Source organism: Haemaphysalis longicornis, unplaced genomic scaffold (assembly GCF_048455015.1).
Source record: "Haemaphysalis longicornis isolate Haplotype H1 unplaced genomic scaffold, Haemaphysalis longicornis Haplotype H1 scaffold_6, whole genome shotgun sequence".
Lineage (NCBI taxonomy): Eukaryota > Metazoa > Arthropoda > Arachnida > Ixodida > Ixodidae > Haemaphysalis > Haemaphysalis longicornis.
In genome coordinates this window covers 50,191,389-50,208,242 of record NW_027526407.1, presented here as the reverse complement: position 1 = coordinate 50,208,242, position 16,854 = coordinate 50,191,389, and the positions used below count along the sequence as shown (strand labels likewise).

At 45.3% G+C, this 16,854-nt stretch overlaps 1 protein-coding gene across 3 annotated transcripts in view; it reads left to right on the top strand.

Annotated features, from left to right (window-relative positions):
* Nadsyn (NAD synthetase) overlaps positions 1-16,854 on the top strand; it is a 33,285-nt gene that overhangs the window by 5,730 nt on the left and 10,701 nt on the right. For all 3 annotated transcript variants that reach the window (XM_077674266.1, XM_077674267.1, XM_077674268.1), the window contains exons 6-13: positions 875-1,016; positions 2,565-2,653; positions 4,096-4,213; positions 6,125-6,256; positions 6,410-6,484; positions 9,596-9,720; positions 11,167-11,318; positions 13,649-13,817. In XM_077674266.1, the coding sequence (XP_077530392.1) occupies positions 875-1,016; positions 2,565-2,653; positions 4,096-4,213; positions 6,125-6,256; positions 6,410-6,484; positions 9,596-9,720; positions 11,167-11,318; positions 13,649-13,817 (1,002 nt within the window). The remainder of the gene's footprint in view (positions 1-874; positions 1,017-2,564; positions 2,654-4,095; positions 4,214-6,124; positions 6,257-6,409; positions 6,485-9,595; positions 9,721-11,166; positions 11,319-13,648; positions 13,818-16,854) is intronic.

Genomic DNA, 16,854 nt, shown 5'->3' with positions numbered 1-16,854 from the left:
ATTGTAACGACGGGCTTATACATGAATGTCTAACCTGGCAATGGCATTGGCTGAAATGGCAATGACTGTAAGCTGTCCTTTGAAAAGTTTCCAATTTTCATCTGACTTTAATGCTGCTAGCACTTCATGGCAAGATTTCTTTTGATAAGTTGAGGGTTGACTTGAAGCTAGGGTTGGATTGGATTGGCTTGGAAAACACCTTTATTTGATTGAGTGAGACTGGGGCTGCGTTCCAATTCGTGGACAGCTTGGTATACAGCTTACAAAGCATTCTAATTAGGCGTTCAAAGGAATAAGAATTGGAACGGCGCAGTGGTCGCGAATGCAACACCAAAGCAGACGACAGCCTCGTAGCAGACGTGGAGAAATGCAGGCCGCAAGTTTCGTAAAAAATATTACTGTTATTATTTTAAAAATTACGTGATTTAAAAATTAAACAAAATCATCTTTACCACCGGTAAATTATACTAACTATTCCAATAAAAGAACAGGTTAGTTTGTAACAACACAATTACGCAAAAAGATGGCGCTGGCGTCACTTGATAGTTTGGAGAGGAACATAGCCTGCATCGTTGCTGACTTTGATGCTTTCTCCTTGAAGCAGTCTTCGTTGACTGCCTTGTTCGATTGGAATGGGGCTTAACATGGTGGACTGTCTGCGAAGACGGCAACGAAGCCATCTAAGGGGTAAATTGGAGCGCACCCTGGGTGGCAGCAGACATCAGAGTCCATGCTATTAACTAAATACTGTTTGTGAAGGCTTGCCATGTTTTTTGAAGAATAATCAGCGACTGTGAAGTGCATTACTTTTGCAAAAGGTCCCCTGGGAGGGGGAATTGTTAGAACCTCTTTTAAAAGCATCGACGTCTTCCAGGAAAATCCTGCTGATCCGCCCGAAGCTGATGATGTGCGACGACGGAAATTACCGAGAGTCGCGGTGGTTCACAGCTTGGACCAAGTCGCGTCGAGTTGAGGAGTTCTTTCTGCCCCGCATGATCTCGGAAATCACCGACCAGGTGGGCCTTATGTTCAGACGTCTTCTTTCCGCCTTTTGTCGCTTTCCCTTGCCATCCTTCTTACCAAAAAGTAAAGCTGTTCCACTCAATGTGAAAGCTGACGGGAGTGCAGTGAAAGTGATTAGCCATAATGGGCTGTAGCGCTGTTATCCACTCACTGCTACCACCCAATGCAATTCAAATTTCCCGCCTTCGCAGTGCTCGCACGCCCCCTGCCTGAAACTGCGCCAGCGGGAGTTCGGTTCTTTTTGTGTTCGCTTTTCGTCCCGTACATGCCGGCATTGCACTGCCACTTTTTTTTCGCTTACTATCGTAGAAACCAACCCAACAAGCATTCCTTACTAAATGAACGTGGGCGCTGCTGGTTAATTACATATATTTTGCCTCAAATGTACCTGCAGTTTTCTTTGCGCTAATAAACAGAGAGATGTATGAAAAGCACCAGTGGCTGTCGAGTTTTGAACGCATTTTACACCGCCTGGCTTTCAAAGCCTCTGGGTTACGCAGCTACGACGGAACGCCGTGTGGCTCTACTTGGGTCCAGCGAGTGAGCTACAACGACAAGGCGAACCCTTAAAGTGCTCCGCACGTAAAAGTTGGCCATTTATTTGCTGAAAATCCCTCACGGCGATATTCTTCTGCTACCCCTGTCACTCAACACGCTCCCTTCTCTCCCACTGCCACTCCTTACCTTCTTATCTTCCCCTCCCACTCTTCCCACGAATAATGCAATGTAGGTTATACCACTTCAGTTTAATTTTCTAAATGTGCTCTGCTTGCGCACGCCATCTCTGTGAACCTTTTATTTACCGTATTTTCGCACATATAACCCGCCCCTGCATAAAACCCGCACCCCTACTTTCTGTCGACGATATATAAAAAATATATCCCTGCATATTGCCCGCATATTTTATACATAAAAGGCTGAACCAAAGCTACTACTCAGGCAGCATTACACATTTGTTTATGCAAGAGAACTTACCTAGCTGACTACGTAATTAGATGACTTGCCGCATATATTTTTTCAAATTGGTATATTGGTCAGCTGTGTACGCAAAATAAGCACTCTCAATTTGGATAACAGTGGCTTAGTCACTGTTACTGCTGCAGAGGCATCACGGCCCAGCGTGCATTGTGGTGAAGCTGCATCAAAAGAAACACCTCGCATATAATTCGCACCTCTACTTCACCCCTGAAATTTTCGCATTTTTGGTGCGGGTTACACGCGCAAAAATACTGTATGTTGTGCTTGGAACAGCGCGAGCCAACATCTCTTGCTTTAGTATTTGCTTTTACCCTTTGACACCATTTCTCGCCTCTTTTCAACTAGTGCAGGCTGGCAAAATGTGGAAGTTTTCAGAAACTGTAGCTGGGATGGTGTTCTGGTAATTTTTGGGATATTTGCTTCAAGCTGGTCTTTTTTTTTTTTTTTTTTTTTTTAAGGGAATAGCAGATGTATAGCTTACAAGAGCCTACATGTTCTGGCTGCCAGTTCTAGTTTCCAAACTTTTTTTCTTCTTTTTTTCTTTCTTTTTTTTTGTTTTTCAGAAAGTGGTGCCTATTGGAGACGCCGTCATTTCGACGAAGGACACGTGCATCGGATTTGAGATTTGTGAAGAGCTCTGGAACCCCATCAGGTAACGGGCTGCGAGACATGTACAAGGGGAAAATGGAGAAAAGGTGTGTTTGACAAAGCATACTGAATGGGTTGGCTCTTACTTCAAAAATCCTTACTTTAAATATACACGACTTCTGGGTTGGGACTGATCCTCATTCACCATAAAACTGCCAGCTGTGCTTTACCTGAAACTAGTTAAGTTGGAGATACGATGACTGTGATTAGGCGAATTCAGTTCAGAGCGAATCATGATAATCCTCTTTCGGGGTTAGCTTGATATTTATAGATTCGAAGGGCCATAAGGGGTGGAGGGGGGAAGGGGGGGGGGAATCTCACTCCCCCTCTCCCAGGTTCCAACACCGATGAGTCATCGCTGATTTTCTGCAGCCAGGCGGCTGTATAGGCTGAGGCTGTTCCTTACTCGGTGGAGAAGACAGGCTTTGGCTCTCTTCAGGCCTTTGGTCACGACTGGTTGGTGTACTGGGTGCCACAGCTACCTAAAGTGCTCGCGAACGATCTGTTTTTGTATCCAGGCGTTGCGCTGCTGAGCATGAGGTCGCGGGTTCGATTCCCGGCCGCGGCGGCCCGCTTTTCTGATGGAGGCGAAAAGCAAAAATGCCCGTGTGTACGAGGTTTCGGCACACGTTCAAGATCCCCAGGGGTCGAAATTAATCCGGAGCCCTCCACTACGGCGCGCCTCATCGCCTGCGTTGCGTCGGCACATTAAACCCGACAATCAATCAATCAATATTTTTGTATTCGTTCGAAGTTGCACTGCGCTCACATTATCCTTGTAGATAATTAGGCGTCCCTTGCTAGGCTGTCAGCATGCCTGTTTCCCACTCACTGACGTGCGACGGGATCCACTGGAAATGCACGGTAAAGCCTGCGTGCTTAAGCTGCTTGAGTAGTCGTAGGGTATTCTGGTGAGCAGTATTGGGCGGTGGTGGAAGCTACCTGCACCGCTTTGTGGCAGCAATCAGTGCCATGCTGTCATTGCTGGTCGCGCCATATTTTTGTGTGTAGTACAGTCTTTGTAAAAATTTTCTAGGCCAAGCCGAAAGTGTGCAGGCCACAAAAAATGCAATGTACAAGTTTAAGTCCCGAGTGAGGCTGAAACGCTTTATGCCAGAACACTAGGAAAAACACGTTTCTTTCTTACTGTCATAAAATATTTTTGTCACATTTAAAGTTAAAGCTTATTTTTTGAATTATTTGTTGTCCAGAAGACTTAGGATTGGCCCAGAAAATTTTGACTAATGGCGTACATTCTCACTACAATTATTACGGTCTGGGTATATGACGTATATGATCGTCATGACGTTTGAATTAGGCTCATTATAAGTGGGTTCGGCTGTATTCTAAAGTGCTGCAAGGCTTTCTTTGTTGCGCCAACCATACGAAGGCACGTTTTCAAATGCAACGCACTCTCACGAAACTCATCTTCTTGCTCGAACGCAGTTCCCACATATGGCAGTCGCTGGACGGAGCTGAAATCGTAGTCAACGGAAGTGGATCGTACCACGAGCTACGGAAGAACTTCATTATTCGCGACAGAATCAAGTCAGCAACAGCGAAGGCAAGTCCATATGCTCTGTTTCTGCATAATGTCTTTTGTGTTATCAAGTTTTAGTCACGGCCGATAACAGTTAAAGAAAATTCAGGCATTGTTTAGGATTCAAGCTCTGTTTAACGATTTTCTGTTTACCATAACGGCACAAATATGTCTCATGTGATAGTTGCCTCAAACTTCAAAGGGAACGTTTGAAGGTTTCGGGAAGGGGCAATCCTTGCTTGGAAATTTCGGAGAGCATTCCGTCACATTTCTCGTGTGCATGTCAAGTATAAAAAAAATTCTATAAAAAGAATTATTTGACCGAGAATTGTTTTGATTAAGTCGCAAAATTTTCGGTAGTTTTTTTGTTGTGTGCGTTTTCTTTTCCCAGGAATTTCTCACAGAGGTAGTACAATAATCTCAAGCATATACATAGCACTTCTGGGCTGGGTTAAAAGGACCTTCTGTCTACATCCCAGGCCACCGTAATTTTCGTACCATTCCGACTGCCTCATGCTAAGCATATCTAACTCATAAATAAGTGTGTTTAATACTTGTTTGCTCTTTAATGTGAAAATCACCCCTTGTGTGGACTTAATGCAAAAAAAAATGTGGAGGAAGCGTAAAGTGAAATACTAAAGTAAGCTAACAGTCATCACAAAAACAGTTGATTTGGGTATTAAGGAACTGGACAGGAAGGAAAAGAAGTGAAGTTCTAGGCAGGGGAAAAAGGTGCTAAGAAAATTTTGGGAGTGGTACAGGACAAGACTAAATTGGAGCCCATGAAGATACTTAAGGAGGGACACTAGCCTTAAAACAACGTCTTAATTTTCAAGTAAACCTTGTGAAACTTGTCTAGTCTAGCTGCTTTTTTCCCCACTGATTTCGAATATGGCATCATTTTTTGGGTCAGTCAATTAGCTCCCACGATGATTACAGGTGATTAACCATTTTTGGAGGAACAATAGACAACAATGTTGCTCATAAATTGTAATCTTTACATTTTTCAATACTATGAACCCTGGTGAATGCTATAATCGATGCAATTTTTTGATGCATCGCTTGGAACTAATTTTACAGCTCATTAAACTTTGGTAGCACTAGTGGCAAGCACCAATGCCCACTTCGAGCACCGAAGTTTAATGAGTTGTAAAATTAGTTCCAAGCAATGCATCAGAAAACTGCTTTGATTATTGCATTCACCAGGGTTCACAGTGCTGAAAACTGTAAAGATTACAGTTTTATGAACAACGCTGTTTGTCTATTGTTCTCCAAAATGGCTAATTACCTCTAATTATCTTGGGAACTAATTGACCAGCTGAAAATTCCCTCGCACTTCCCCGAGGGGGAGAGTGTGTAAGTGCGAATGCACGGTTGTTGATTGCGCGATTACCGTGGATATCGTGATCTTGGAGTGGAGAGGAGGCGCCCAACACCCGCAGTCACTGAGCGGAGAGAGGAGGAGGAGAGTAGCGCCCGCCGTTACGGTGAGGGCTACACGAGCGCCCTCACGCGTCGGAATGCGGAGCGCCCGCTACGCGAGCGAGAGCTCTCCCGCCCGAAGTGGAGAGGAGGCGCCCAACACCCGCAGTCACTGAGCGGAGAGAGGAGGAGGAGAGTAGCGCGCGCCCATCTCCCCCCGTTGCTAGGGAAGACGAGGAGGAAGACGAGGAGCGCGCGCACCCGCAGCTGTTGCTATGCGGACGACGGCGGCGGACGATTCAGGCTCGCTTAAGAAGTGCATTCGCACTTAAAAAATAATGGCATATTTGAAATCAGTGGGGGGAAAAGCAGCTAGATTGAGAAGTTTCACAGTGTTTACTTGAAAATTAAAAGAAGTTGTTTTAAGACCAGTGTCCACCCTTAAAAAGGAACAGTTATGATAATAATGATAGTGATTCAGCCCTCTCTTTTCTTCTTCTTTTTTTGCGACAGTGCGGTGGCATCTACATGTTTTCCAATCTGCGTGGCTGCGACGGTGAGCGGGTCTACTACCAGGGTTGCTCGAGCATCGCCATCAACGGCGAATTCGTCGGGATCTCCAAACAGTTCGCCTTGGAAGAAGTGGTACGTACGTTTACCCTGTGACGTGTCCCTTACCTGGCGTTATTGCCATTTCCTGCATTTTGTGGTGGTGTCACAGTCATTGTATTGATGGTGAAACAAGATGGAAGTCTGTTTTGAGACTCATTTCATTGTTTCAAACGTCTTGTTGGCCAGGAAGTGACTACAGCGACGCTCGACTTGGAGGACGTCCGAGCCTACAGGGTCAAGAACCGGAGTAGAACGCTGAAGGTTAGTTTCTTCCTTTTCTCCCCACCCTCTTATGAGAGGCGGTGTTTTGGTACTGTATTTTCGCGATTATAAGCATTCCCCGATTCTAAGCAACCTCCCCTACTTTCGGGGAAAAAAAAAAAGAAGTTTGCATGCGATTAGGCACCCCCTTTTCTAAGCAACCATTGCAAGGTAGATTTGAGACGCATGGAAACGGGCCAAATAAATGCTGGTGCCAAGTAATTATGAAATTTTCAATTACATACCACTTCAACGAAACAGAAGACAACCTGGTAGGGGAACTGAGAGCGGAGGCCCAATCTGCACAGTGGACTCGAGTGGTAGTTAGGGTGGCTGAGTAGAAGACGTAAGCGGTGTGTTCACTGTCTGTACCAATTCTTCTTTTGAATGTATTCCGAATAAAACTTATTCCTTGCGCCTGTCTCTTCGAGATATGGCCGCGAAAAAGCGGTGGAGTTGGGGGGGTTAATATAAGTTCGAATCTAAGCACCCCCCTCACTTTGTTGCATCACGATCATGGAAAAAAAGGGGGGCGCTTAGAATGGAGTAAATACGGTAATTTTCGATGCCACTTTATTTGACAAAGACCAGGTGAACTTTGCTGCTGCTTTGGTAGTGTGGGCGTGATTCCGTGTACTGATTTCGTGGTGGCCGTAAACAACTGAAATTTACCACTTGTGGTGCCAAAACATTGAGAGGCTGTCTTTCATAATGTCCTTCTATAGCTCCCCATTTATTATTATTATTAATAATTTCGACAAAGTTGTCTGGTTGCACTGCTGGTAAAATCAGTGTGAATGACTACCGTATTTTCCGGTGTATAAGTCGCGGTTTTTTTTCTGAAATTTTCGTTGGTGCGTCCTATCTACCGGTGCGACTTATGTATGGAATAAATCCGGTTCGCGGCGGCCGCGCGTTGCCAGCGCACGTTAAGAGACACAGCTCTATGGTGGAAATGAATCCGAAGCCAACCGCTACGGCGTTTCTCATAGCCCATATGTCGCTTGGGGATGTTAAACCAAAGAATTTGCAGCTTTTTCTAGTCAAAAAGAATGGTAATGGCCTGCGACAACCACACGCCACTTCCTGCCATGCGCAGTAACTACAGCTCCGAATAAATTCAAAGTAACATCAAACTAAGTTGCATAAACAAAATGCAGCTTATAAATTATTACAGATATTTACTCTGAAGGAGGTAAAAGGTAAACGTGCTGCTAATTTTTAAAATGACAGCTTGCTGATAAGCTTCGATTTTCGGGCCGCTTCCGTCACTTCCGTCCGCCATGACACCTTTATTGCACTGATTTACGACAGCACGCAAGAGATTCGCGACGTTTGGAGAGGTGAGCAAATGGGTCTCCGACTCTTGGGACTCCATTTCTACACAAACAGTTGTAGCCAGGTTCATAAAGGCCGGAATGATGCGGTCCGCGAGTGGTGACAATGTTGGCAAAGACATCAGTGAATCGGCGGACGACAGTGATGCGCTGGCGGAACTCCCACTTGTCGTTGCTGAATTATTTGTTAGCAAGTCGGAGGAAGAAGGCTTCGATGGTTTTGCCTAAACGCCGTCTGTAAGTACATGCCATCTGTGTGTATCAATAAACCATTTTTGAGAAGTTAGTTCTGTCTAGACTTTGGACATATGCACGTGTCTAGTCCTCCTTACCAGGGGATGCGTTCATAGGCGGCGGCTGCCGCAAACATGTACTTTCGCCGCACTAGCTAACGATCTGATTCATTATGAGTTTACCTAATTAACAAGTGCATCTTATACACCGGTGCGACTTATATATGTTTTTTTCAGAAAAACTGTCATTTTGAGGGGGGTGCGACTTATACAAAGGTGCGACTTATAGACCGAAAAATACGGTACCCTATTTATTCGAATATAAGGCGAGGTTTTTTCCAAAATCCGTAGTCTTAAAGTCAGACGTTGCAGTATATTTGAAGCTCAGTGTATATATATATATATATATATATATATGTGGCCATTTTTTTTACTCTCGAAACTGCACCCTCATCTTATAATCTGACTGCTGTATAATCAAATAAATGTGGTATATGCTGCAACAAAGGACCGGTAATTTTAGATGTTTAGTGGGCTCCCGTTGAGGCATAAAGCTATTTTCAAACATACATTGATAATTCAGACAAATACTTCTGTGCTTTTATGGCATAACAGTGCAAGGGATGTCCACGTGAGGTGAATTGCGGATACTAATAAAGAGAATTTTCTTTTTGTGTGCATTTGGGTTTGTCTTAACAGGACAAAATTTACTAGGAGAGTTTTATCAGCACCAAGCGACTGCCTTTGAAGGAAGATGCATCGCTCTGCTTTTCATTTGCACGCACTTATTCTCTGTGCATATTGAAATAACCACTAAGTGATAACCACTTGAGGGGTCACCTGATAAAGGCTGCCCTTCCCAAGCAGTAATGTTTGTCTTAAATCAGGGAACAAACTAGAGTTGATGATATCATATTTGAAATAAAGAAAAAGAAATGGACTTGAGCTGGCCATGTAGTGAGACGAACCGACAACCGGTGGACAAATATTGTAACAGAGTAGATATACCAAGAGATGAGTTGAGAAGAAGGGGAAGGCCATTAACCCAATGGAGAGATGAAATAATGAAGTTGGTGGTAAACTGTGGACTCAAGCAGCGCAGGACAGGAGTGGGTGGAGGTCAATGGGAGAGGCCTTCGTTACAGTGACCTAGAAGAAATAGTACAACAGCCGCCGCTCCCCGCGTGACTCCCACATTGTCGGCAGTGGCGGCACTGCGGTCAACCAATCTTCCAAGCGGATGGGCGAAGCTTTTCCAGAGCGAAGCGCTTCACGGAGGAGCTCACCTGTGCGACGCTGTCGCGCGCTTCAAAATTACTGCTTGTAACAGTTTTATTTATATACTCTGGTTACTGGAACGTTATGTACTTTGTTTACTCTGGTGTCAGGCGTTCGTATGCACCGCCCCCTCCGCACACTGCCCCTTCGAGGTCACTGTACTTTCGTCCTGCAGTGGACTGAGTTACTCTGATAATGATGATAGCTGTGGTGGTGGGGAGGTGGCAGTGTTGAATGTGTCGTAATGTTTGGACACCTTTCAGGGAGCAGAGTCGGAGGGCTACCCGCGTGTCGTGGTGGACTACTCCCTCTCCAGCACGGCGGACATGTCAGTTCCACCCAGTCCAACGATCACCTGGGTCTTCCCCACGGCAGAGGAAGAAATCAGGTTCTTGTTCACAGTTCATTTACCTTATTTCTTTCGTCTGCACAACAGTGTGGGTAAAAAGACATAGCAATGTATGCGGCACCAAGCTTGGTGATTCCGAAAATCGTCTCTCGGTCATGTGAAATGAAAGGCCTATTTCATCATGACACTTACAACCACTCCTATCCCACCTCACTCATCAGATCCATTTCTCGTATTTGAACTTTTCTTAACGCATCCCCCACTGAGTTATTTGTTTTCCCCTACATATCACTATTTTGCCATAGGTACCAGAAGGCAGGCAGTCCACTTGTCGCTGGTCTTTGTATCATGTCGGGCCAAACTCCACTTCTTTTCCTTTAAGGGGCCATGCAGACAAAACACGAGTTCGGTTCAATCGAAAGATTGCCCCATTGAATCATACTGACACCACTTTTAACGCATACTTTGCTCAAATAACCCACATTATTAGGAAAAAAGGGAATGGCCATGCGACCCACTAGCTCATTTCCCGCAACAGAGCCTGTGATGTCCTATGCCCAGCTGTGAATTTTGGCTGAGGCCGGCAAAAGCAAACGCATTTTAGGCACGGCTTATAAGCTTGCCGAGCGAGCTATTTGCACTTAAATGTAATGCATATTAATTTTACAGCAGTAAGAATGGTGTGGTAAACAATGAAAGTTACGAAAATACACGTAAACATTGATGTACCGATGCGCACTGCTGTTGGTACTGGGCACACTATGCTTGTTTTAGCTGCACAGCAGTCCACCGCTCTGGGGTTGTCATACACAACAGTGGCCGACTGGAGTAAGCGACGTTGTCTTTTGTGACCCTGTTTGTCGTGCATACCCCGTGCTTCACAAAACAATTACTTTCTACGGTAACAAAAACAAGCCAGGTGCAAATACAGTCAAAAACGAAGCAACGGCGGACAACGGTCCATGGATGAGTAGAGTAGTGCCATCTAGGAGGACTGACAGTAAGCAAGGCTGCAGAGCCGAATGACGCAGTGGAAGTTCGTTTGAACGTGTGCACTTATGACTTCATTGCAGGCGTCATGAAAACACACAATTTGGCTGGAGAATCAAAATTTTAGCCTGAATTGATTAGTTTCTCAGTGACTACAGCATCATTTCCTGCCGGGCAGGCGCTAGGGGCACCATAAAACATGAAACCTTTCGAATAAACCAAACTTGTATTTTGTCCGCATGGCCCCTTTAATGCGAGCCGGAAGTCTTCTGCATGAGAAGCAATCGTCGTGGACCAACAAAATGGGAGTACGTTACAAAAGCGAACTTTCATGCTGTCGGCTTTCTATAAATTTTTGGTGAGTTCCACTTTTTAGTTTGGGGTGGCTGCTACACTGTCCCGCTTGCTTTATTGCTTCCCATCTTAGGACCCCGTCTTGTGTCGCCTGAATGAAGGAAGCAAGCTGAATTGAGGCCGGTTTCGTTTGATTCGCAGCTTGGGGCCTGCGTGCTGGCTGTGGGACTACCTCCGCCGGAGCGGCCAGGGCGGGTTCTTCATTCCGTTGAGTGGAGGCATCGACAGTGCAAGCGTTGCGACCATTGTCTTTTCCATGTGCCGTCTAGTCTGCGCTGCGGTCAAGAATGGAGGTGAGACTGGCGAGAACTCGAAGCTGTGCCTGTCTGCTTCAGGGGGACACTGCTCTTAAAACAACTGCCTTTAATGTTTAAGTAAACTCTGTGAAACTTGTCAGTCTTGCTGCTTTTTTCCCCACTGATTTCAAATATGCCATTATTATTAGAGATAATTAGTCATACACGAAACAGTACACGAAACAGTGCTAGTCATAAAACTGTACTCTTTATATTTTCTAATACTATGAACCTTGGTGAATGCTATAATATAGGAAGCGGTTTTTCGATGCACCACTTGGAACTAATTTTACAGCTCATTAAGCTTTGGTGGCACCAGTGGCAATTGGAACCATTTTGAGTGCCCATTTCAAACACCGAAGTTTATTGAGGTGTAAAATTAGTTCCAAGCGGTGCATCAAAAAACTGATTGTTTTATTGCACTCACCAGGGTTCGTAGTACTGGAAAATATAAAAAAAAAGTACAGTGCAATGACCAACACTGTTTTGTCTATTGCTCCTCAAAAAATGAGTAATTATCTTTAATTATCTTGTGAACGAATTAACTGACTCACGAAATAATGGCATATTTGAAATAAGGGGGGAAAAGCAGCAAGACTGACAAGGTTCACAGCATTTACCTACTAAAAAACTAAAAAAAAATTATTTTAAGAGCCACGTTCCTCCTTAAGTTCCTTGCCTTAGTGCTAAAAGAATGTGTAATGATGCTGTAGGGTGGGAGAGATTAAAATTTCACAGCCACGAGGAAAGTATTTTTGATTGAAGTGAGATACAAGCTTTGTCCTTGTACGATGTGTTTGCTGCGTACCTGGGAACTAGAGGTGATCTAGAGTGACCTGGGGCTGTCAACTGTGGCTTTTTGAATACATTACATTCCAAATATGAATCTGAAGCGAATTAAACTGCTAGTGTAGTGTAAGGGAATTTGGAGAACCTGTGACAATGTTAGCTGAAAAAAAAAAAATTACATCACTTCCTCTTTATACGGAAACTGTGCAGATTAAATTTTGGAAGGTCAAAAGCACAGCCACTTGGCAGGTGGGTTAAAAAATATAGGCTGTTTTTCACGTGAAAAAAAGTGCTGAAGTTTTCCTGTTGGGTATATGAACGACATCGTGTAGTTCCTCTCTTGCAAAGTGGATGATGTTGAAGAGGGCATTGCAATTAAGTGAAAATAACTTTCAAATCCGCTTAGAAACAAGAAAGCTCTCCCATACACCTAGGTAGGCAATGCAGCACCACTAGTTGCATACTTCACTTTAGAGTAACAGTATAGGTACTAATTTTTTATTGAACACTGCGTTTAATGATGGCTGTGAGACACAAACGTAGGCTTGAAAGCTTGTTCCTGGTGCTTTTTGTTAACAGCGAAGCTATGTAGCAAACCGTAATTTTTCGTGTCCACAGTTACAAATACCGAGAAGTTGTTGAGCACATGCACGTGAGCACGGGCCTCGTAGCAACCGCCCGGCAGTTAACAAAACCAAGAAAATGCCTAGCGCTCACGTGTGCGTGCCACACGATGACCGCCCAGCGAGCCCTACGCACGTTTGTTAATTAAGCGAAGCATATTCACTTTGGGAGGTTGGCTAAGATTGCAGTGACCACCCGGCAGTTTAAAAAAACCAAGAAAATGCCAAGCGCTCATATGTGCGGGCTTCGCGGCAACTGCTCAGCGTCCCCGGCGCATGTTTGTCTAGCCAAGCATACTCACTTACGGAGATTAACTAAGATTGGTCAAAAAAAAAAACTTCATCGTTCGTCGTGGTCGTGGCGACACTTGCGCAGAACGAGAAAGACTGCAGCGTTCGCCGTAATCATGGCAACGCTTGCTCTGAATGAATAAGACATCGTGTAAGTAAGCGCGAAATGAACAAGGACGAACAAAGTTACTGGGACACGGCATCGTATCTCGTTTACTTCGTGTCCCGTTCACTTCATTCACTTCCCGTTCCCGTTCACTTCACGTCCCGTTCACTTCGTTCGTCCTTGTTCGATTCGCGCTTACTTACACGATGAATGACCAACTCGCCCAAGAAACCACTCTGAATAAGACATGTCATAGCATATGCCCTTCAAAGGTAATGCCCAATGATTATCTCCTCAAAAAAAAAAAAGAATAGAGAAGCTCACATTTATAGCTACAGTGATGGAGTAAAGGTCGTTGCGGCAGCGAAGAAGAAGCAAATCGGCTGCAATCGTGGACTTGAGAAACCTTTGCGATGGTCGTGAAGGTTGCAAACAGCTCCGTTAACTTGAAGTCTTGCGCGTTAGTCTGAGCTTCCTTCATTTTTTGTCGTTATTTTCTGCGCTCTCCCAATCTGCAGACCAAGATGTGTTGCGTGACGCAAGACGCATTGTGGGCGATTCGGAGTACGTGCCGCGAGAGCCACGGGAGCTTTGCAACCGGGTTCTCGTCACGTGCTACATGGGCACCGAGAACTCGTCACGTGAGACGCGCGCTCTCTCCAAGGACCTGGCCAACCAGATTGGGAGGTGAGTGGGAAATGGGATGTGGCATATCCACTTGTGTCTAAAAGCACTCATCATTTAGTAGTAGAATGGTCGCTTTCCGGTCCATCCGCGTATCCCACAACTCCTGCCGCTCGTGCACTTCGAAGCATTGAGCGTTCAAGTGGTGTGACGTTGTTAAATGCAAGCCCGAGCTCCTCGGCGAGAGTTTTGTTCTCCGGATCAGGCGATTCCATGACTAGGGCTGCGGGTGCACTAGGTTTTACTAGTATTTTTAAAATGGCCGCCGTCTCGGTCGACTCCCGCGTGTGGGTGCTATATGGAGTCGACTTACTAAGTATCTGTTTCATGGACCGGCTCGTATGACGCCATTGTTCACGTGACGAAATGGGCAATTTTAGCGGGAGATTTAAAATTTTGGCTTAAATTGCCTTATTTCTCAGTGAATAAAGCATCATTTGCTTCCGGGAAAGCGCTTGGGGTACTATGAAACACCTAATCTTTCGAATAAAACAAACTTTTGTTTTCTCTTCATGGCTCCTTTAAGTGTGATCCGCATGGTTCGTTTTCGCACATGATTAATGCGTGTCAACGTTGTGCGTGCACTTTTTTTTTTTTTTTTTTTTACGCTTGTGTCGACGGTTTTGCGCTCGCGGTGGCTTCGCGTGGCAGTGGGAGGAGCCTGATGACTTGCACCAATGGAAAGACGCGCATTTAATGCGGGAGATTCTAAGTGCTCCGTGCAGCCGGCTGGCCACGCCAGAGACGTTTAGGCTTACCACCGTGGTATTTTTTTATGCGCACTTTCACAAGCAATGTGGATGGCAGTTTATATTCCACTTTTCGACCAGATTATCAGCTCTTTTCTTGTGTAAGCATCTTCGCTTGCACGTCGTGCAACATTTTTGTGAGCGGTTTTAAAAGTGGGCACTGGAGCTGCCTGCACCACTTCACGGCCAGTGCCGAAGCCATGTTGCCGCCTCTTACCGCGCTGCACACACCTCGCCAGTTGTATCTGCGCCGGTATCACCGCGCCTGCAGCGTGCACTGCACGTTTTCGGGAGAAGAAATCGCTCCATGCAGTTCACACTTTAGAACGTTGTGCAGATAAGCCACCGCTCTCTCCCTTTCCGAACAGGCGAGCCGCGCGAATCCAAAGATTTCCACAAGTACGTTGTGCTGATAAGCAGCCGCCTTCGGCATCATGAACACAAGGTGGGGTAAAAAAAAAAATCCCGCTGGTGTTCTTATTACGTCCCGCGGCATCTGTTCATAAACGCTATAAATGCAGCCATGAGCCTTCAAAACACAACGGAAGTTAAAGCCGCACTCGCCGTTTGCCAGTCTACGCTTGCAATAGACCCTGCAGCAGCGGCTGATGTGAAAAAAAATACAAAATAAAGACCGTGCCTTTGTTTTTAAGTGCTGTGCGTTTGAGTGATGATAAATATAGGATGACTTGAGAGATAGGTTGCGATGTGGTTGGATTCGCACATGTTTTGGTTATAGTGCGGTACCACTTATAGGGTTTGCGGCTCCCGCCACATACGTTATAAGCGGTCTACACTGTAATTTGGAAAAAAGAGAATGCCCATGCGACCCACTAGCTCATTTCCCGCACTACGGTCAAACCATGCGATAACGAAATCCCACGAGTACGAAATTCCTGCGTTAACGAAATAGTTTTGGATCCCCGGGGAACGTCCATAAAAGCAACGTGAAAACTTCGGCGAGTTGGTGATGCATGTTGAACCACAGCGCACATGATGAGACAACGGAAGATAGCAAGATGACACACGAAGCGCTTCGTGTGTCCTCTTGCTATCTTCCGTTGTCTCGTCGTGTGCGGTGTGGTTCAACAACATCCATAAAAGCCCATGTATTTCATATCTTGTGGCAATGAAATGTTTTTGGAAAGCAATCCTGTGTTAAGAAAATTCTCTGCAAGTCCAGTCGATGCTCAAATACATTTTTTGGACTCAGATAGTGTAAACTTCTGCCAGAGGGTACTTGCATAGCCACCTTACTTGTTTACATAAAAGACTGTGCTACAGGTGGTCGTCGAGGCAGCCTCGCAGCGACACCACCGGCGGCGACACATGGTGACTCATGACACGCCTTTGGCTTGGGCTATGCTAGCTGGCTACTGCTGACCAGTGCGCGTGCGTTTGTCGCATGTGCTGCGATGGGCACGTCTGCTCTCAATCAAAAGTGGAAGTTTTATCGCTACAAGATAGGGCAGCCTTCATTGCCGAAGTCAGTGGCCCAAGTGGAAGAAGGGAGGGTAGCGCCGACAAGTTTGGAACCGCCTAGAGCTCGCTCTACCATTTTGAAAAGCAAGGAGGCCACTCTTTAATAATGGCCCACATGTGCAAAACAAAACGGTGATGGCTGTGGCTTTTCTGGATGTCAACAAAGCGGTGCTCACTTAGTTTTGTGGACAGCTTTGGAGCAATGAGGGGCCGCTGTCTGGCAAAGTTCGTCAACAGAAGAAGCTGGACTTAGCTTGCATGCTCGAACACATACTCGGTGTCGAGGACCAGGGAGAGGAACGTGCAGAGAAGACGAACCTACGGGATGTTGTGGATGTGTTTGACACAATTCGGTCGTTCTTAGGTGCGCACGACTACCAATGAAGCACTTCTTGTAGGGTGAGAGTTGAGCTGTGAAGTTGCTGTGAGGTAAGGCTCGCAAAGTAATATAACCGACTTTCAAAAATAACTTTTCAGTTTGCAGGCGATTTTCCTGTCGTTTATGTTTCATTCTCACGGCAACGAAATTTCCACAAAAGTGAATTTTTTGGCTTTCCTCAGCGATTTTGTTATTGCGGGGTTTGACTGTAGAAACTCTGACGCACAGTATTATGGACAACTGTGCGATTGGTTGAGGCCCACAAAAGCAAACTCAAATTGAACAGGGATTATAAGCTTGCAGAATGAGCTGTTTGCGCCTAAATAAGTTAGTGCACATTCTTTTTATAGCTGTAAGAACGGTGAGGTGAACAATTAAAGTTACGAACACATAAACATCGAAGCAGTTAGTGTGGCACTTTACCAACTGA